The sequence below is a fragment of the Calypte anna genome, chromosome 7 (assembly GCF_003957555.1).
Source record: "Calypte anna isolate BGI_N300 chromosome 7, bCalAnn1_v1.p, whole genome shotgun sequence".
In the NCBI taxonomy this organism is placed as follows: Eukaryota; Metazoa; Chordata; class Aves; order Apodiformes; family Trochilidae; genus Calypte; species Calypte anna.
In genome coordinates this window covers 20,947,463-20,969,787 of record NC_044253.1, presented here as the reverse complement: position 1 = coordinate 20,969,787, position 22,325 = coordinate 20,947,463, and the positions used below count along the sequence as shown (strand labels likewise).

Genomic DNA, 22,325 nt, shown 5'->3' with positions numbered 1-22,325 from the left:
CAGAAACTTCTCAAACAGTGCTAGATGACAATTACTATACGTTTACCCATTCTTCTAAAGTAACATTTTTGCAGGAAATGTCTGAATTCTTTGTTCTAGCAAAGAAATAGTTAAATTTCTCCAGAAAAGGTTCAGATATGTTATGCAATTATTATTAGTGAGGCTGCCACAGACGTATCATCAGATAATGGTACAGACAGATCAATTCACACACCTCCCGGAAAAAAAAATGTTCTTTAAATGTTTTTTACTGGTGACTGTAGCAATACTTGGCTGTTATGAAAGAACTGTCACTGTTCTAAGAATTCTTCTGTGGCTCAGCCTCAGAAAACCAAATTGTGACTACTTTTTCCGCTGTTTTGCTAATATTATTTGGATTTTGTACATTCTGGCACAAGTAGAAAGCTTGTATCAACCAACCTTAAGTGAAACCCAACATGAATTCAGTAGTCCATGACCTTTTTACTTACTAGACAAACATTTTCCCTTTTGCAGGCACAGTGCCTGGTGCTTTAAGCAACTAACAGCAGCTCCTTATAACTGTAAGAGAACATGAAGTCTGCATGCCACCCTCTATGGGTGTTCTTTCTAGCAGGTACTCCTAATAGCAATTAACTGGGAAGCAAATTGATTTGCTCATTAGCTGTCCCAGCATGTGGGATAGCTGTTGCAGTTCCATAAGGAAAAAAAGATTACTGATGAGTTTTTGTCAGTCTTCAAGTACTCTTGAGTAATATAAATGGTATTTTTTCAATAACTACGGGAAAATAAAAGACAAAACAAGAATGAGCAAGAAACTGTACTGTTAAAAAAAAATAACAAACTGAAAAAAAAAAAAAAAAAAGAAACATTTTTCCACACTGAACATGCAAAGTTTGAGTGGTTACCTGATGAGGTATGTTAGGAAAAGTGGCTATGGTCCCTTCAATTCTGTGTTTAAAATACACACTTTGTAGTCTTTACTTAACAGTTCATATATATATATATATATATACTTACATTTATATATATATGTATATACATAAAGTCTTTTTTTCCCTGGGCATCTAGGGCTAGTGAAAATACACAATAAGTAGGGGAACTCAGGATTTTCCACAAATAGTTCCTTATTCCGGCTTTGTAAAACAGAAAAATATAAATAAATAAGCTTCCTGATCACAGTTAGCTACTGCCTATGAAAACTGAAGAACATTTTTGTCTTCTCTACGTTATTCATAATTTCTCAATTTATAAATGGGAAGTGAACCACATTCGAAGAAGTTACTTCTGTTTTTTTCAAAGCAGTTTTGTTTCTCCTTTCTTGTACTAATGTACTACTACACTTTGATGCTTACAGAGTTAATTACGCTGGGCATGTGCACAAGAACTTTTTCCTCTGCAATGGAAGCCACATGAGTATCCTCGGAATTTTCTTTTCTCTACAAGTAGTGTTATTCTTTAGGATACTGAATTATTCAGGTTGTATAAGAAATTTCCAAGTACCTAATTTACATTCTGTAAAAGAGGAAGATAAGTGCTCTAGAATCATCATAAATGGACGTCAAGCTGTAGGCCTAAAGGCCAGATCTAATGCATTTATTCACATTTTATATCAATTTGCTAATGCACAATAGTACAGCCTTGCCAACAAGTTACCAAAAAATGCTTACATACAAAATTGCCTGGCAATACCACCTTCTTCTGGTGGATGGGTTTCTTTTAAAATTTCAACTTGAAATATTTTGCTATTGATGTTGGTGGGTTGCCACCAAGCACACAGGTATTTGTGTTTGGTTCAGATACATGGTTACTTTTAACAGTGTCAGAAACTACTACTTTGGGTCAAGATTTTCCTCCTACATAACTTGTGTATTTTAGAATTTTCTGGGGCTCTTCATAGATATAGAGGGCAACACTGCTGTTCACAACTTGAAAAGCACAACCTGCCAGCATTTAATAATTCTGCTTCTCTGGTGTGTCCCAGCCTGTTCATCAGTAGTGTTGTGAATATTCTCATCGAAGTCTGCAGGGCAAGTCATTCTGGAGTCTTTATTCTTAAAGAGCTTTCAAGGTGTTTTAAATTAAACACAAACATCTCTCCAGTTTCTGAATAAAAATTTCTATATGGGATCTTCCAGGGTGGAACATCTGCCATTATCCTTAGGTGCAGCAACACACTGTGTATTTAATTTTTAGAACTTACAGAATTTATTAGAATGATTTTAGAATTTCTTACATAAAGCCCATAATGTTCTTCATCAAAGTCTTGGCCACATTTTTCAACAGATGGATACCAGAGTACAACTGTTGATTTAGCAGAGTATCACATGTCTGCAGTCACTTAAAAGCTAGTCACTGCAAAGTATAGCAAACTCTTGAAAGCCTCAGCTGATCTTCATGAACAGTACTTGCTCTATTTAATAAACAATAAAGTTTGTATGTCCTGCTCTGGGAGGCACTGCTTGAATAATCAAAACAGAAATGAACATAAAATATCAGTATCTGCTTCAGAGTTGAATCTTCTGCCCGAATTATAGGTTTGTATTAGCTTCTACCCTCATATATTAGTTCTATAGTAGCAGAAATCAGCTAGGTGCTCTTTCATGGATACTAAGTGAAAACTTAGTGAAGGGTGGGAGTATTGCTGCAGCTCTTCATTTCTACTGTTGTTGCATTGCCTTTTTAGATCTCCTTTTTCTGTTGTTTTTTCCCTCTGAAAGAAACTGTGGACAGTTGATTGCACTGAGTTACACTTTCCATAAAAACACAATAATTTTCATAATTCTTCTAGAGCTCTTCACTGTTTTATCAGCTACAATTATTTACACTTCATTAGTAAAACTCACAGTGAAAAGATGCATTTGGATTTAGAATTACTACACTCATTATAATGGGGGTGGTAACAAGAAATTAGATGTTGGTCATTCCTCCAAGACTTACTCTCCTGAGCCCATCTTTGGCTTCCATTTGGAATCATTCTTTATCACAAGAAGTCTGTTTTGTTGCTGTAGGTGTTATTCAATATAGAATTGAAAGTTGCTTTCTGTAGAATCTGAATATACCACATGCAACTCCCCTGCATCAGACAGACTGCATGCAGTGATTGGTCTGCCTATCTGCTGGCTTTGGCTGAGACTGAAAAACTCCTGACCTTCGACCCAGGGAGAACCAGAGAACTACTTGGTTTTAATACATGCTTATATATTAAAAAAGAGAGATACAGAAGGGAATAAAAAATTGGAATTTAATACTTCTTTACAAACCAAAATAAACACAACCAGAAAACCTGAGTGATTTTGTATCTCATACAAAACCAATAGAAGGTTTTTGTTGTGGTTTATTGGTAACTCTATTTTCATACTCATATAAAATTCATCCTGTAGAGTTTTTCATACTTTGCTTAATTAATAGTCTGTATTAAAGTTGCATAGGTAAAACTACATCAGACAGACCACAGCAGATGGTAGGTGAACAGTTAAGTCCACATTTTTATCTTGATGTCCAGTATTTCATTCTGACTGCTGAAGATAAACAATAAATGTTGCATCTAGCATTAATGATGGAATGGTAAATACATGAAAAAACATTGTGGACTACAGACAAGTGTACAATGTTACAGAGAAAAAAGAAATAAAACTTCATGTACCAATACAAAAAGTTAAGTTTAAATCCTGCCTGAAAAACAGCAGTTGACAAGCTTGTATGTATCAAGTCCTTAAATAACATCCAAATTAAAGTCTCTGTAGTCATTTCTATCTTAAAATTCAAAAATTCTCCCTCCTTTTTTACAGAACACTCTTGCTTTTTTTACATCTTGAACATTCATTATCTTCCGCAGTATTACAGACCATTTGGTAAACGTAGCAACTGAACCTCCTGTTAGGCTTCTGTTCTATATGTAATATAAGGTCCTTGTCAAAGTAAACTTCATGACTGTGAGTCTGAAATGAGAAAAAAGAAAAAATTATGAGTGCAGTCTCCGCCTCCATGACTTGCTAGTACCAGTACCATTTTCTTTGGAGAACAAGAAATATTTACCAACAGTAACCTCCGTGATCAGACAGGCATTTTGTGTGGATGCCCACAGACTACCCTTTCAAATAAAGGGGAGACTTTTAAAATTCTGAGAGTTTTCCCATATGCCTACTTCAGGAATCTAAATGCAACTTAGAGTATCTGAGTTAGGATCCTAAGTTGCTTACACAGTCAAATATAAAAGAGGTGTCAGAATTGTATGTCTACCCAGACTTAACTGTATGAACATTCCTTTTCTCCAAATACACACACCATGAGGTCCATGCTTAATTCTATACATGAACAGTTCAAGTGAAGCTAGTGAGAGTACTTATAAGTTGTTAAGTTAACTAGCCAGAGGGTGGGTATTCAAGTTGATAAGTACAGAAATACCTAAGGACAACCCCTTCCCCAACCCAACTCCCCCCAACAAATTAATCAACCAAGGAAAAGAATCTTAATTTCATGGATGGAGATCTTCAGATAATTGAAGCTCTCAGAGTGTTGTTCACCTTTAGAAATTTACAGATAAGTCCCACTGTTTGATGGAATACTCACAATTTTTGAGTTATGAATATTATTTTGTACAAATCTCATCCACAGCACAATGCTGTTTATATATGGGCATGGGGAAGTTTTAGCATAAACAAAGGACATTAATTCTTCTCACCACATCCCAGGACTCCAGTAATGGAATACTCTTTAGTAGAATCCCATGTGCATTACAATGGAAGTCAAGGTGTGCTTTTCCATCAGCTCCTATTTGAGTAACTGCCACAGTGGATAACAAATCCAATTCATCTTCATAGTCCACAATTTTGAATGTCTTAGGAAAAACAAAACCTCAAGTTTACAAATCAAACATACATTCATATTCCACTCTACCTAAATTGCATGGCTCTTTTCCTTTCAGGTGAAAGCACAATTGGAAAAATTCTAGTTCTTAAGTCTTCTTAAGAAAACTCTGCCAGCCAAACACCAAGCAGGCACCTTCCCCAACACAATATGTCCAATGAATTTCAGCAAAATTCTTTAAGATAAGAGAGAAGAAAGTGATGTTCCGAAGAATCCCAATGTGCAAGTAGATGTATTTTATATATACCATACAGGGAACAGAAAGAAATACTTTGAAAGTGACAAAAGAATCATACTTAAACCCCGTGTTGTCTCTTGAAGCAGACCTCTTAGAGACAGTATAGCTTAAAGCCATTACTGGTCTTGAGGGGATGGGTACCTTAGGGTGTTCTGTTCAGAGTTCTCATACTTCACATAGTATGTGACAATGAAGAACTGAGACCAAAATATGAAGGCTGTGAACTGCCTTAAATTGCATCTATCACACTGTTCTGAACCTGGAAACCTCTTTAAAATCAAATCATTCTTTCTCTTCCATAATAGAAAAGTATCTACTAGAATTACAAATAAAGTGTAACAGCAAGAGAAAAAATAATGAGAAGACTATTTTTTATTATGTTAAAAAAGCCAAAACAACAAAACAGAAAAAAAGATAGAAATGAACTGCAGACTTTAATCATTAGATTGAGACTCTTGTGTATTTTTACCATAGTAAAAATCTGTTTCATCAGAAAAAAGAACAGATATGAAACTGCTGGAAACTGATGAGTTTTAACAGTTATGCTTACGTCAGTTATAGCTCCAGATCTAGCTAGAGAGCTAAAAAATATTCATAACCACTTGAAGACTCAATACCAAGTCATGTGGTGTTTTCACTCTCAAGAAGGAGTCACTTAAAGGAAAAGTATTAAATACCTTATCCTGCAATCAAATCAAAGTAATTGGGAGAGAAAAATATAGTTTGAAGATCCTGTATCAAAGACTAGAGAAACCTAAAGCAGAGAAAAGTGTTTCTTCCATTTCATCAAATCCTTTTAAAGAATTGTTTAAAGGAAATGCCTGAATAGAGACAAGAGTAATGCTTTGTCACGTTAATATCCCAGTTCCGTGCCACTGCACTCACATGGCATTATGATAGTATCATTGGGCATAATATCAGTTGTAAAAAGAGAGAGACTACCCAAAGTACCTCCTTTCTCCTTCTGCACCAAGGAGAAAAGATGATGGATGCAGAGGGGAAATTAAGTAATTGGACATTGAAAAGCCAAAGACAGACACAGAAGAGGAATAAAGAACTCAAAGATTAACACAGCTACTGATGGCAGCCACTGCACCCTGAAACAAAAATTACTCCTGGCTAAACAAACAAACTACTAAGTGCTCTTACTCAATACATCAGTTACCTCTTGTTCTGGGTCATCATCCAGCAAATTAACACGGTTTTTCACCACTCGACCAGAAGCTGTTACAGTTACAGCATTGCTAACCTTTGAAGAAAAAGAAAAAAGTGACTCTAAAATTTTGGAGCATTTCAGTTTCTTCCTCTCTATTTGACAGTGCATCTATTTCATATCTTTTGCTTTCTGACTCTGTTTTAATCTCTTGGATTGTTTTATGCTTTAGCTATGTATGGCCCTAGTGCTTATCTCTTTATGAGAGTTCACGAACTTAGTGGCTTTAGTTGACATATTACTGATGCTTACTCATGTTTAGAGGTTTTCAGAACTGTAGAGGTGGAAAAGGTTCTCATAATTTGTAGAAAAGAAGTGACTGAAGCCAAGGTGCTGGAATGATAGTTAAGACAGCTAAGTCATCACCAATTTGTTTCCTAAACTCTTTATTTCCAGAGGATGGGGGAGGGTAGCACCTCAAACCACTGCAGCTGCTTCCAGTGGGCATCTTTAACACCAGAAACATTCAAAACTGTGGTGTCAGTATCTTAATGAAACCAAAAGAAAAAAGCACAGAACACACAGGATTACAACTTGTATTTCTTTGCACTTACTGCAACAGAAGTTATCTAAACAAACTATAAAAACCATGCATGGCAAGTCATTAGAGGCAAAGCTTAGCCTTTCTGAATTCAATGGAAGTGCTATTCCTGAGTTAATGTAGACTTTTAACACAAAAACTTTTCTCCTGCAGAAGCTTCAAAATTAGTATTACTGATTTCCAGGGATGTGACATTACTTATAAAATATAAACCCTTCCTTTATGTAAGATATGATTTTGTATGCTGAAGCAAAATGACAGTTCCAGGACCAGCCAAAAAATTTTCTTCCCACATGTGCTCTTTAACCTTTTTTACATTTATATTGTCTTTGTGATTTTGTATCATCAATAGATTTCATGAAACAACTAATGTGATTTAACAGCTCATTTCTACCAGGAGCTTCTGGTGACCCCCTCGCCACTCAGTTCTACACTTCTGACTCAGTTCTATTCTGTTCAGTTCTGTTCCAGCTCCAGTTCAGCTCAACAACAAAGCAGAAATGTGCCCACCTTTTCTGCTGGGTTATGATTTCAGTGCACTGATTTCTCTTACGAGTGGTCAGATGAATGACAAACCTGTCACAAGGCAGTGACAGATATGCATGGCCATGAAAAGAAACAAACTTGGAGGCAATGTATTCTCTTTGTTGACTTATAAAAACTTAGCCCTAAATTACTAGAAACTTCAAACATTTCTAGCATTTGTACAATCAACTTACCTGAGCACCAGGGGTACGCATACTTATCACTTGGTGGCACCTTCCTTTGAAGGATATCTGTCACCATCTTGTAAGTATGTTTACTACCAGCAATACATGGTTATACGGCACACCATAAATAATGCTGAAAACTAAAGAAAAGACTGGAGGTTTCAGACAGCTATCCTGCAAGTGTTATTATTTTCAAATTCTTATTCATACAGTTTCAAGTCCAATGAAGACATGGAATGTCTTTCAATAAACTTTGAATTATGCCCATAAATCAAAGTGATTACTCACATATGCAAACCCCCTGTGTATTGCTTAAAATCACATATTGTGATCTTGACACTGAACTCACAGAGTTTTCTCTGTTGGCCACAATCGTAAAATCTTCTGCAATCTCCATCTGATCTGTATTGTTTTTAACTTCCTTAAACTTCAAAACTCTATAAAATACACAGAAATTACAAAATAAGTAATGTATTCTAGTCCAACTACTACAACACTTATATATATTTTTTTAAGAATCAGGTAAATGAAAACATCAGAAATAACCACAACTGAAGTTATTTCTGTAAATTACGTTTATCAGTGAAATTTTAGCACAGTGGTCCTTGAACAATTTCATAAACCCAGTGTTTTCTGCCAGAGCCCACATCCACCATGCAGAAATCAGCAAATGTTTCTACTATAACTACTGATTCTGAGAAATTAATACATTTTACAGTTTCTAGGGCCTGAATCATAGATGAATGGAATGATTGGGGCTGAAAGGGACCTCCAAGATCATCTAGTTCCCACTCTCCCACATGGGCAGGGATACCTCTCTCTAGACCAGGTTGCTCAAAGCCCCATCCAATGGGTTAATCATGGTTTTGGTCTACAGACTGTCGAAGTGCTGCACTTATGCAGTTCTGAAACTTTGCAACTTTTCCTCTAATGAAAGTAAGATTTGAGAAAAAAAGCTCATACTTCACCAAATTTGGTCCCACGTGGATTATTCTACCTGACATATCTGGGTGGAAATATATCCAATCAGGTTCCAGTGAACAGCATTTCATGTCTTGTATGCCATTTTTTGCCTGAAGTAGGAAGGAAAAGCTTAGAATATTTGTATTTTTAAAGTCTCACAAATCTAATTAAAAACTAAAATAATGGGCCCATCTCCACATACCTCTGAAGGTTTGTAAGTATTGCTCATAATAATGACCGGAAAGGATGGCAGTAGAACAATAATAATAATAGTGATAATAAAAAACCCCACTTGGCTCCAATTCTCAAGATATTCCATGAAGCAGTTTCAGCTTTTTAAATATTTAATAACCAGTGACCATATACCATGGCTGTACATGGTCCTATCTCTCTTGAAACTAACCAAAATGAAGATTTGGCCTACACTCTGCAAACACTTCAACAGTTCCAGCAATTTGAATGTCAGACATGAGATGTATCCAGAACATGAGAAAAGCACTGGCACAAACTTTGACTTGAGCTTCAAACTTCAGCCTCGGCCTCCTGTATACAAATATTTGTGTAGCATGTAAACCTGGGATAATGTGTCATTTCAGCTGTAAAGGAGGTAAAAATTTTGTCAGTAGCTTTTTCTTGTTAAATTTAGCTGACCTTGATCATCAGAATTTTTAAATATATGAACCCACATAGAAAAAATAGGTGAGAAAAAAATTGTACAAGTCTCTTAGAATCAAAATTGATCTTCAGCTACAGTTGTGAAAGATCTGTTTTGAAAATGATAGGAAGGGGATCACTGAGTTGATGAGGCTAGTAGAAGAGATGAGGATATTTACAGGTGAGAAGTGCTTTAGTGAAGAACCCTGAGCTAACAGAAGTATTACAGTATTACAGAAGTAGCTTCAAGTCATGTTCAGATGCAAAATAAAAGCTGAGATGAAGAGCTCACAAAAAAGTATGTATGGTGAAGAGTACATAAACAAAAATAATTGGGAACATTGGATTAAACCAAGTAATAAAAATTTTCTAGGCAGAGAGAGACACGGTACAAATCAGGAATAAACTACAAACATTAAGGAAACTTATTCTGTAATTTCTTAAAATAAATTCTTAATTTCTAATTCAGAAGAAAACATTTTGCATGACTCCAGGAGATAGCAGATACAACACTGTGGGGTGATCCCTGTGAGAGCACCACACTGGAATAATATTGTTACTTTGAGCACTACTTGGAAGAGATGAAGACAAACAAGATACACATTCATTTCAGAGAAGCTGCTATGTGAATATATTACCAAAGCATTGTCTTTCAGAGAACAAATATGGAAGACTCCTCTATGCTTTTTCTTGTTAGGTGTGATGATATAATGCCAAGGATAACCTCCAATTTGAAATGCATTCTCCAGGGAAGATGCTTCAAATAGCAAAGGTGGGGTATCTGCAAATATTCAGTAATGTTCATTAAAAAATATTCAGTAACTAATATTCACCATTAGTCCCAGCACAGTAACAATAATTCTATTGATCTTTATAATTCTAAATACCAATAAAGCTACTAATTCTTCAGAACATTTGATGACTTGTGGAAATACAATGGCTGTGATGCTTTTTCTAGCACCAACTATGCTACGTCACCTAGTATCCAGGCATGTATCTGCAATTCTCTCTGGAAGGCTACTGCCTTCCCAGATATTCATGCTGAACTGCTTTCCTGATACATTTGACTTATGTCATTCCAAATGAGCTGGATAAACAGAGATGTAGTAAAGAATTAATCCAGCTCATCTGAATGAGAGGGTATACACATGAACAGAGTATATAAAAGAGTCACTCTTCTCTTGGAGAGAATAGTGCTAAGTAGCTGGAAACAGGGTAGCAGCAGGAATATCAAATAATGGAATTAAATGTAAAGAGATACTTGAATTAGAATGTTCCTTCTCCTTTTGCATAATACAACAAAACAGTGTGGACCACAATGAAGGAAGCTGTAGCTGAGTTCATAAAAATCTAGGAATTTTTGTAATTAATGGCAAATGGTATCTAGCTTTCCCTTCAGTTCAGCTGGGATAAATTACACAGATGTGATATGCCATTCTTCTTTTTAATAAATGGGGGAAGCTTCTTTGAAAGATATGAACTGAGTGGAGCTTTAGAACTTCTACCAACTATTCTACCAACAATAAAAGCAATTTCTGCAGTTGCTATAACTGAATCAATTCTAGGTTCAAGATAAGCTCTTTCTAAGAGTACAGAGAATTGCTGGGGGAGGGAAGGGGAGGAAGAGACAAAACGTGGAGAAAATCTGCTGTGGGAAAACAATCTGCGGAGGCTTAAGGATTCCATGTGCACATCAATATGATTGTATGAAATCGTTTATTAGCAACTTGCACTCACTTTATATAGAGAAGCCTTGTTTACACCATCTTATCATGCAGGTGGCCTTGTACTCCAACCACACATACCATTCTCACGGAACCTTCTTCCCACATAATTATTTTCCTCCTCTGTTGTCAATTAAGTTATCTCTTTCCCAGTAGCTCATTCTCAGAAAGCCTCTAACTAGGCCTCAATAACCATTAACCCAATGTAGCCTAAATTGAAGTAAGTCAGGATTGCTCACAACCTGGATATTTCTGAACTGTTTCCCCAACAATCTGCAATTACAAGGACCATTTAAACAGGCAGAATATAAAACCCTATGCTGAATAACCACAAAGAGAACAAGGTTCTTATCTGGACTTATGTGCCCCAAAGGTGTTAATTCTGTCGTGTTCTTGTCTTGAGTTGTCTAGGTAACTATCCAGATCCCAGCCAACATGCTAAGATGTCACACAACATCAGAAATCATGTTTTCATAATGCTTTTCTCTTTTTCTTTCATTCATGTTTCCAAGAACTTACCCATTTAGATTGAAAGGTATTAGGTCATTCCCCATGGAAACAGAATCTTTCCTAAGCTGGAAAATGTCTGTCTTCTACTTATTTGTGGAATAACACATAGGAAATTGGAGATTCTGTGTAACATGTAACAATGTAAAGCTTATAAAACCCAATACTTCTGCTTTTTTTCTCTACAAATTGTAGAGAATGTTGAAGATGGAGGCATAAAAAGAAGACCATCTGATACTAAAATGTCAGAAAATTAACGATGAGTGAAGAAAATTTAACATTTTACCCTATAAACTTTTTCTCTTTAAATGAAATATAGATAGCAAGGCCCCTCAAAAATTCTGGTAGTTGGACTTAATGACAAATTTAAATGCTTTTCAATAATGTATCAGTCCTAAGCCATGCAGACTGCTGTTAAAATATGCTTTCTTTTTAACTCCATTTGGCAAAAATTTGCAAATTTATAGCCAACTAAACCACTGTGATAGCTCCCTCCTTCCTGCTATGTGTCACTTGCTCTTGTTGCTCAACACCTCCTTTTTTCATTGTTTCTAAGTCCTTTCCTTAGCATTGCCTGCATTCAAGCTCCAGTACAGCTTCTTTGTTCACTTCCTTAAACACTCCCAGCCTCATCTAAACAAAAAGACATAAAGTGTTCCTGGCAGCACTAACAAGTATTTCTTCTAAATGTAAAAAAAAAATAAAATTAAAAAATCTGAGCAAAGTATCATAGAAAATTAGCTTCCTCTGTGTTTTTTTAATTAAACTACTGTATCTCCTGATATTAAATCAAACTACAGTTTTAAGTTCTGGACCTTTCAGAAAGTGACACAAATGAAGACTTGTAGGTGTGTTTCTTCTACTGTGACCAAAATCAAGTTCCTTACCAGTCAATGCTAAGAACATTGTAGTCTATAGGTTTGGATCTCTATACATTTCCTCTTGGGTACGTAACACACCATAAAGACAGCACCACAATAACTGCCATCCCTTCAGGCAATTTCCATAGGGAGGCTATGACTAAATAAGCAGGAAAATTGCACATAGTAAATACAAGCTTGAACTCTGAAACTGTTAAAATCTCGGTCACTGAAGCATCCCATCACATTGAGCAGTCAGTCTGCCATCTCATTCTTAAAAAAAAAAACCAGCTCAAAACCACAGGAATGCAACTATCTGCAAAAGAGCAGCTATAGCAAATGTTTGTCATCAGTTCCAAACTCCCTAACCACAAATTCCTGGATATGATACAAGACAAAAAATGCTTTCTTTGGTACTCTGGTTTTAAATCTCAAAACTAAAAACTGCAGTGATCTGTAAGACATGAGAACAAATCTGGTACAGGCTTCCTATTGAAGCTCACGCATTATGTTTTCCACAGAGTCCCTAACATTAAATTATTCTGCATACTGAGACAGAGCTGAAAACAAGGAGAAATTTCCCTCTGCAGAACCTGAGACATCAATTCTAGCAGTCTATCACTTCGTATTGGTAAAACACTGCATTATAACTGAGAGCCTTCACTAAGGAAGTCTGTATTTTATCTTTGTCTCTTTCATCAGGTTTATGTAAATCTGGCTTGGTTTGCCTGTTATTATCTGATCCTGTTTGCAAACAGGAAGATCAAAAGCATTTTTGAAGTGGACAGTCACCTGTAAAAGCTATTTAATGCAGAAACAATTAAAATTAAAGAAATAAAAGTTTGTGTTATTCGGTATCGGTGAAATCTTTTTTTTTTTTTTTTAAGTACTTCAATTATCAACTTATAAAGATGTATTTTTGAAGTTAAAAAAAAAAACATGTCAACATCTGAGGTGTTTGGCTTTCGTTAAGATTCCTAGCAACAAATTCTAATCTCAAATGCATCAACAGAAATTATTATTTGGTTTCAGAGAAATTACAGGCAGAAATTACATTAAGCAGAACATTCATAAGTTAATGATTTGAGACATATTAATTGTTTTTAGTAGTTAATTTGTTCTCTCCTCAGGAATTAATTTTATTGAAACTGGCACCTTTCTGACAATTTAAGGATTACCAAAATGCAGCTCAGACAAATTGTATTCTTACGTCTCCTTGAATTCCTTCTGCAAGTTAGATTAAATATTTTCACATCTTTTTCTTACTGGGTGTTATATATACTGTTTCTGGGTGTTAAGAACAGCTGTCCTAGCCTTTCCCCTTTCTCAAGGGCTGTCAGAAATAAGGAATGGGTTTCCACTTCATGCGTTGCTTATAAAGTTTTTCAAATAGCTTAGTTGCTGTGCTAGTTTCCTAGGTATGTCCTATGCAAGAAGTAAAGCAAAGCACATTTTTACTATAACAAAAACCAAAATGTACAGCTACAGCACAATATGGATACAGTAATTTTTTTTTGATTGTGAAATAAGTCAGAATTAATCCGTAAAAGCCACCAGCCAAGATAATACAAAGATCATAAATACCTGTTATTTTAATGTTACATGGGAGCCCAAATGGGTATTTTCCTACAACTCCCACTTGACCATTCCAGTTGAATTCCTGTCCCAAATGAAATGGTTGTTCCATGAACTAAAATAACATAAAATAATTTAGTTTTATTGATGTGTACTTACTTGCTGTTTAGTTTTACTGCTTTTTAGTTACTACTGCATTCTTTATCTTGTTAGATACTGCTTGAAGTCTTATTTTTGAATTAATGTTTTATTATTGATGGGAAGAACACAGTTCAGAGACTCAAGTCTCACACAGTTCCGTTTCTGATCAAACAATACCCCAAGCCCATCAGTTTCAAGCCTTAACACTCATGTATAACTACAGGCAAGGTGTCTAAAGAAGAGCACAATTTGTTCTAGCATTTACATAGCTCCTCTCTGTCATAAGTGCCTGCCTGACTGTGTACCTGATGTGGGTAGAATTTTCTGACAGTGTACCCGTTTTCATCTTTCAAATGTAAATAGATTTAGGCAAGAACTGTACCCTTTGTGTGGCATCACATGAATATTTATGATTTGTTGCCTCAAAACAGCATGTGCTGTATGAAAAATTCCACATTTCATTACCTGTTCAGAGATGGCCTGGAAGTTATAGAGCCTGACCAGACCCATGCTATGCATTACAATCAGGATGCCATTAGAAACAGCAACATCTGTCACACTGTTACCAAATATCTGAAAAGAGAAGAAAAATATTCCACTAGAGAAGAACTGAGAAATAATGCAAAATACTGACAGTAAGTCATTGATTTTGCAATCGCTTTAATTTTTTTCTTATTTTTATTCTGACCAAGCCCTATGATCAGTGAAATCCTATGTTCATGAGGTTTTTTGTAATTCATCTGTTCTACTGAGTTTCTGTAATACTCTATACTGCAGTAACACCTGAGGTTAAATAAGTCGTATTCTGCAAGCAGATTGATTCTCTAATCAGTTCTCAGTACTTCTTCATATTGTGTTACCCAGTTATTGTAATAAATGGATATATTCTATTACCCAGCATTCCACAGGAAATTCCTCAGCAAAGCTATCAACTCAGTCTACAAGTACTGATTTCAGCTCTTCCTTCCTCATCTTCAGGGTAAACTACTAGTCTATTCATGGCTCTATGACTGTGTACAGCTGTAATAAAACTACATCACCCAGCTGTCACAGAGTATAGGATCCTCTCTGAATCCAAACTAGACAGATACATGAGAAGCTGACTTACCCCTTTTAACAATTATGCAGTACTCATTTGTGCCACCACTTAACACATCTCCAATGAGAAGACACCAACAAGCTAATTCTTAGTATTTAATGATGTATTTAATGAGAAGTTTGTAGTTTTCTTAAATAGATATGCTTGGAAATGCAGTTTTAATCTCTTTAATCTGAATCACTAAATGAAAAAGCAATTAAACCAGGGTTAAAGCAGGATTAAAAACAATTAAAAAAAACCCAAACAAACAAAAACCAACCAACCCCAAAAGTTCTAATACTCCTAAATCAATAATCCTGTGATCGCTTTGGTCCCAAAACATACATTCATTCCTGAGACCTTGCTTTTTATTTAGTCTTACGGCTCTTTCTCAATACATTTGTTATCTTGGGCCCCAGTGTCTTCCAGAAACAAACTCTAAGTCTTCCAACCCTAAACTCTCCTTTCTACCCTTGAAGCCTTAGCTGGACTGAACTCATAATTTATAGTGGTGAACGATCTCGGTCAAGCCGATGCACTGGATGCATTCTGCAGTCCTGAACAGTAACCCTAATCCTACCTCTAATCTAACATTCCCACTGATCTTTATCAGGTTTGGCACTGCATTCACTGGTTGCTTCCTTTGCTGGGTGTATTCTCAAACTGCAAAATCTGTCCTGACGTTATTCCTCTATGTAACAACTGCTCTGATGAGTATGCAGTACATTCCCAACTGAAGAAGCACTCTTTCAGATGTTTTGCCTACTATTAGCATGATGAATCTGCATGCCATTCTTGAATAGACTGAGAATAATTTTGACACTGGTTACAACTGTTTTTTCCAGTCCTAAATATTGATTTTGAAAAGAGCAGTACACAGTGTCCATAAGCCCAAATGAAATATGTTTAACCCCACTCCTTCCCTTGCCAGCCCAGCACCAGCTAAAACCCACTAATACCCTGGATACCCCGAAGAAGACTTTATCTTGGAGAGCTTTGAAGGCAGGGTTTGCATATTTGTACTGTTCCATTTTTAAGTTGTATTCAGAGGTCTATAGGCTTAAAACAGGCATTTTTTTTTTCCTGTTTTTCACAAGAACAGTAAAACTTGCCATCTGGCTTCAGGTTTCCTAATATCACAAACTGACCTCAAAAAAGTTGTCTCCTCCTGACTAATAAAGCAAGACATGTATTTTCATTTTGTCACTCAATTATCAATGATAATATGAATTTTAAATTTTTTGCATATGTGGGAAAACAATCTGCGGAGGCTTAAGGATTCCATGTACGCATCAATATGATTGCAGGAAAATCGTTTATTAAGAACTCACATCCACTATATATAGAGAAGTCTTATTTATATTATGTTATCAGGCGGGTGGCTTTGTATTCCAATCAACATACCATTCTCACGGAACCATCTTCTCACATAATTATTTTCCTCTCCTGTTGCCAATTAGTTATCTCTTTCCCATTAGCTTATTCTCAGGCCTCTAACTAGGCCTCAATAAGTATTAACCCAATGTAGCCTAAGTTGAAGTAAGTCAGGATTGCTCACAATATTTCTGTATATTTCTGTATATTTCTGTATATTTCTGAACTGTTTCTCCAACATGCATAGAGTAGGTCAGAGACCCATCTATTTTTCTTTAAAAAGGTGAAAAGAAGTCTACAAACACTTTAGGATTCCCTGATTCTTAGGATAGCTGTAAGTAAAGGCTCAAGTCCCTCTACATGTCAAAGTGTAACCCAATAGCAGAATGCATTTATATTTTCTCTTCTGGTAATTCAAATTAAGAATCTTCTCCAAAATACCCCCATTAGACACACGAAGAACATTACTGCTAATGAATGTTTCAGGGCACTACACTTTCATAAGCTGTAGAGTATGACTTCTGAAATTCTGGGACAACAGCCTAAGCTTTGCCTCTCATGCAACTGTAGTACAAATCATGATTAACATGAATTAACATAGGAATTAGCTTACCTTTTTGTTTATTTCTAGCATTCCAATGAATGAAAGAGGCAAAACTTGGAATACAGCAATATAGAACAATACTGACTGTTGGATACCTGCCTGGAAAGGAATAACAATACTGAGCACAGTTATACGTGAGGCATATATTAATGGTATGACATCTTTATCTCCTACCATAATAAGAAAGCAAAATGTCCTCGTAAATTATTCTGATATTTCTGTGAAAAATTAAGAATGACAGATTTTTTCAACAAATTTACCTGTCGTGCTGCTGCAGGGAGCTTATTCTGAGCTGACTTTACAACCATTACCTCTTGAGGGGTATCCCAGCTCAGATACCTATTTGTGAGAAGAAAGGCCTATCTTAGTAACTTAAAAATCATTTAACAATAAAAATATTATTTCCCACAAAATATAATCTACTGTAACTAGGCAGATCCCTGACTCCAGACAAACTGTTCAGTATCTGATTCAGGAGAGCTGCCTCAGATGTTTGCTATTTGCAATAATGCAAACCTCACAGAAACTAGGAATGGCCTATTCCATAGAGGATTGCGAGAAAGATTCTGAAAGTATGACCACTCACTGTCTTAATTTTTCTGCTTTCCTCCACAAATAACTGCTTTCTTACCCTTCAGCCTAAAGGAAATAATTTCTTCTGAGAACTGAAAAAAAGATTCAGTTTAGTAGCAGCAGTAACTGCTTTGCTTTTACAGAACAAAATGGCTATGTTATGGAAAGAATGTTTGCAAGTTAAATACAGTTTATATTTTAAACGCGTTTTTCTTATACTTTATGAATTGTTTTACAGCTCTTAAACAGCCTCTCCTGGTATGTTGCTATTGCAATACTGAAGGCTGTAAAGTTGTCAGAGAAAAGCCAATAGCAGCCTAGTTTTTTGTGGCTTTTGTAGAACTTGATATTTGATAGCAAATTTGAGACAATAATACTTAAGCTGCTAAAATTCTATAGATGGAACAGCATTCTAGCTAACTGCTAGACTAACAAATCTGAAATCAGGCACAAGATAGTACTAAAATAAATATGATTCCCTTTCTCCAGAATAGTACTTGTTATAGATTGCTAATTGTATAAAGACTAGTCAATGCTTAATACCTGAATTTACAATAGGAATCAGCAAGGTATATTTTTTCCAGCATTTCTCCACTATCAGCAGAGAGACGTAGAAGCCAGTTCTGCACTGTCAAGACTATCAGGGAAGATTTATAGTCTGATGGATTTGGCAGCATTTCCCCCTACATAATACAAGGTTATTAGAGAAAAGTTTGTACCAGGAGAATACATTTTGACACAGTAACAAGAAAACAAAAGTCAATAGACATTCCTCAAAAACTAAAGGTAGAAAGCTGTCTGCTAATCACATCAGGATCTCTAAGCTTATGTCTGGACTTAATAGTAAGCTGACTATCACATAAATAATCTGTTGTCAGACTTTTTTCTTTTTTCCTAGAAAAGAAACCTTTTGAAATGTCTTTGCCTTGTACAAATGAAGTATAACTACTTATCTGTCTCATTGATACCAGTCTTAAGAAGAATATTGTTTAAATACTGCAGAATAGGATTCAGTGGTAACTCAAGAGCAGCTGCTACGAATGGCATTTGCACTGCTTTATTTTTAGGCACCTCAAGGATGGAGCTAATATTACTAAGCTCTGTGGACAGGGGAAAACTCCTCAAGGATGAAGGAAATTACATAATCTACCAACTAGAAAGAGCCAAAGAGCTTCTGCGTACAGTTACTCTATGGGATATTCCATTTATCTGCTTTTTTTTTTTAATGTTAACAAATCTGGTAAAATCTAAACCTCCTACCTATTGCGCTTGCTAATTTGAAATTGAAAAAAAAAGTTAAACAGAATTTATGTTTTAAGGAATCAAGAGTTAGTTGTGTTAGCATAAAGGCATTGTTTGTAAAATTTTCCATGAAATCAGACAAAAAAGCATTTAAATGTGCTATGGAGAAATTCAGAGTATACCTGCACATGTTTAAGCACACATTGCAAACCTTAAATGACCTAACTCCATAAAAACACTCAAGAAAATTATTTCACAGGTAAACAATACTCTAAATATGTTTCCCTGAAAGATTTTAATTTGTTTTTTCGCACAACAATGCTGAATTAAAAAGTTATCTTACCAGTGGACATTCCAATAATAAAGCATCTTCTATTTTTTCTGATTTAGAAGACTTCATCTTTTGATAAAGTACTCTTGGCTCTTGTGCAATGCTGGAGGAAAAAAAATTGCTAATCATTAGTCTGCTTTATTAACAACTTTCTATCAACAACTCATTTCATACAGTTTTATAAACCTCGCTTTCTGTTTAGGCAGGTCAGAAATTTAAACGTCTTAATTTTACTTTATAAATATAACCTTTAATTGCTCTCAAAATAAGGCTGAATAAACAGTAGTTAGTATAACAATACTTAAAAGCTAACCTCTACATTTTGCGATTTGGTGTTATGTTTTTTTGTTTTAATTAACAGACTTAATAGTCACATTCTTACTTTAGTGATACACATTAAAAAGATAAGTATATTTCATCTAATAATGATCATCCAGGAACCTTCTCCTCAAGCTCTGCCAGCATTGCCTTTCATAATATAAAGGCGTGGCATCACAGATACCTTTTTAAAAAATCCTGCTACTAGAACAAAAACTTTGCAGTTTTTCCCTGAGGGACAGGATGAGACAAAGATAAACCTGAAAGCTGCTAAACAAGTTAACCCAGTACTGGAAAGCATGTAGATAACGTAGGAATAAAATGTCCCCAAGTAGATTTAAATCGCTGCTGTGATAGATTAATTTAATTACCTCTGCGTGGTTTACACTGACAGAGTTGTCTTTTATGTATCATTACGACACTGTCTCAAAACTGTTCTGGCCACAACTTACTCAGCAACGCAGAGTAAGTAACTCCAAGTCCCTGCTATCCCCCTCTCAAGAGAGAACGGGAAGGACAAGGCCTGGTACAGACAGGACCTTCCCTCCTCCACCCTGCCCTGTGCTGCCTCTCGAGCTCTCCCTCTGCAGCTGATCACCGAAGAGGGCAGCACATCAGATCAGAGAACTGATCTGCAAAATACATTAATCAAAACCAGCTCTGCACACTGCACTTTTTAATGAACAGAAATTTACTGCTTTTATGCAGAATGTATAGAGATAGCACCAAGCTTGTTACATAGGCTCATTTTTCACATATTCCTTAGAACGCTACTAGTAACCAGAAGGCAAACAACTAACATTTAGCTTTTTAGTAAAAAATTATAAAACACTGATAATCCTCCATTCTTCTTAAAGTCCTCTGAAATCTGAAGTAACAGCACCAGTAAGATCAGGCTTTCCTGTACAAGAGCAGGATCACATAAAGATGTATCAGCTTCTAAGTGTAATTTTAAAAAGATATAGGCTCCTAGTTTTGTTCGAAAGTAAATTCCACTCAATTGACAGGGGCTGTTTGGATGAGTGATGTTAGCAACATGTCTAAAACAGAATCAGTGGTAAAACTGCAAGCCAGGATAACCTTTAATTGTAAATTTATTACCTACTGATACAGCACTGGTAATTGTCTAAGTAAATTCTTCCTCTTTCATATGCAATAGGAGATGCAGAATGAGTTGTCCAGACATTCCTGAATGTAGTGCTTTCCTGAAACAGACAGTGGGTGTTACAGCCATGGCTTTTGTAACAAACCTTACTTTCATACATAAGGGCAAATCTTTGTTTTTTATTGAGAAACAACTTAAAAGCACCTTTTTTTTTTAGGGAAAATGCCTTTAAAAAAATGACAATCCAAATTAAAGGATCTTTTATTAGTTATTGTGGGCAGCATGGGTAATGCATATTTTGTCATCAGCTTGCCTGTATTAAACTGGCAACTAATCTTTAATGGCAACTTTTAAAATAAGGATAAAACTTGTGTGTAAATACACACATTACTCCTTTATATGTAATTAATTGAATTTACTTAGCATCTGTATCCATTCTGCTATTGATGTTTTGCATGAAAGGTAGAAAAATGTGTTTTACAGTTACTTGGCAAAGCTTGCCTGAAATGTTAATTGAATAAACTTCTCATGTACATTTTCTTGTGTGCATGACAGACATCAGGAGCTATACATCATTAACAAAATTTCCAGTCTTCCAAAAAAGAAGTATTTATGTAAATCAGATTTCTAATCTTAATTTCAATAAACAATGGATATAGCTGTGTAAGCGGACAGTTTAGCTGACATCCAATAAGTAGGCTTTCAATGTAACACACTTACCAATTAGCTGCCACATATTCACTTTCAATGCATTTCTATCCACTACTGAATGGAAGCAGTTATAGTTTTGATTTTTAAAAAATCAAGTTTGCTTTAGTCTGTAGTCGGTTTAATTCCTATTTTTTCCTTAACATAATTTTCACTGGTACTTTAAGGGTATGTGTACCTGAAGTCCTCCACTGCTTATCTGATTTTGTTATGAGAACTTGATTCACATTTAACATTGATGCTCCCTACAACGCTATGAATACTGGTATTAAGTACTAAGCCAAATTAGAGAATAAAAAAGCTGTATGTCATAAAAGGCTATTTCTAACATGATTATTAAATTTGCAAGTGCTTCCGCAGTTTTTCCACCGCAGAGCCCTCTCTATGCTTCTAGGACTGAACCTTAAGAAATCAATCTAACCGATTCTAACTTCTTTCAAGAAAACTGCTGCATTCTTCTCCCCAGACTAACTAGCGTGACCCAGGGACCCCTCAAACACCTGGGCTGAGGAGGGATGCTGAGAGCACCCCGGCTGAAAGCCACACCACCGGCAGGGGTTCAGCCAGCGCCGGAGAGCACCGCTATTACCTGGCACATTATCTTTCTGAGGAGTCCCAGGTTTTGTCTGTGGGCGACACCAGCATCTCTGGTATAAAAACCCAGGGCCCTGCGGGTGAGCAGGCGGCAGATGTGAGCCCCGGGCGCCCGGGAGGCGGCCCTCCTCCCGCCGGCGGCCTGCGGGCACATTCCTGGGCCTCGGGGCAGGCTCAGCTTTCTCCCCCGTTTCCGGGCCGCTCTTGGCGTGGCGAGCAACTTCGCAGGGCCCAGGCCCCCGCCTGGTTTCTCGCTCCCCGCCCCGCTCGGCAAGAGGTAAATCGAAGGCGGAAAAGGCCCAAGCACGACCTCACTCGACGACTCCCGAGAGACGTAAAGTGAACCGCGCCGATGGGGCTCTACCGCGGCCCCGCCTTCCCGGGGCGGGGCATGGGCCGCCGCCTCTACAGATCCCCGTTACCA

The 22,325-nt window shown here is 36.3% G+C and overlaps 1 protein-coding gene across 2 annotated transcripts; it reads right to left on the bottom strand.

The window, feature by feature from the left end:
- Nucleotides 1-3,209: 3,209 nt before the first annotated feature.
- Nucleotides 3,210-22,280, bottom strand: DCAF17 (DDB1 and CUL4 associated factor 17). Of its 2 annotated transcripts, XM_008505116.2 has the most exons (14): nt 21,897-22,280; nt 20,596-20,699; nt 19,189-19,279; nt 18,147-18,286; nt 17,291-17,369; nt 17,040-17,129; nt 14,440-14,547; nt 13,843-13,948; nt 9,806-9,948; nt 8,514-8,623; nt 7,900-7,987; nt 6,252-6,335; nt 4,664-4,819; nt 3,765-3,920 (listed from the first exon to the last, which is right to left on the bottom strand). In XM_008505116.2, the coding sequence occupies exons 1-14, from the start codon at nt 22,053-22,055 to the stop codon at nt 3,765-3,767; spliced, it is 1,614 nt and encodes a 537-aa protein (XP_008503338.1). In that variant the 5' UTR covers nt 22,056-22,280. The 2 variants fall into 2 exon arrangements, with proteins under 2 accessions (XP_030310101.1, XP_008503338.1); XM_030454241.1 differs by lacking the exon at nt 20,596-20,699 and having other exon boundaries at nt 3,210-3,920; nt 21,897-21,985.
- Nucleotides 22,281-22,325: the final 45 nt, after the last annotated feature.

What these genes read in the sequence shown, in the direction of transcription:
- DCAF17 (XM_008505116.2), bottom strand. Translation starts at nt 22,055, where the DNA reads ATGTGCCCGCAGGCCGCCGGCGGGAGGAGGGCCGCCTCCCGGGCGCCC. An exon ending in TACCAGTGCTGTATCAGTAG is followed by an intron (nt 19,280 to 20,595) that starts GTAATAAATTTA and finishes TTTTTCCTCCAG; the next exon opens with CATTGCACAAGAGCCAAGAG. An exon ending in TCCCTGCAGCAGCACGACAG is followed by an intron (nt 17,130 to 17,290) that starts GTAAATTTGTTG and finishes ATTCCTTTCCAG; the next exon opens with GCAGGTATCCAACAGTCAGT.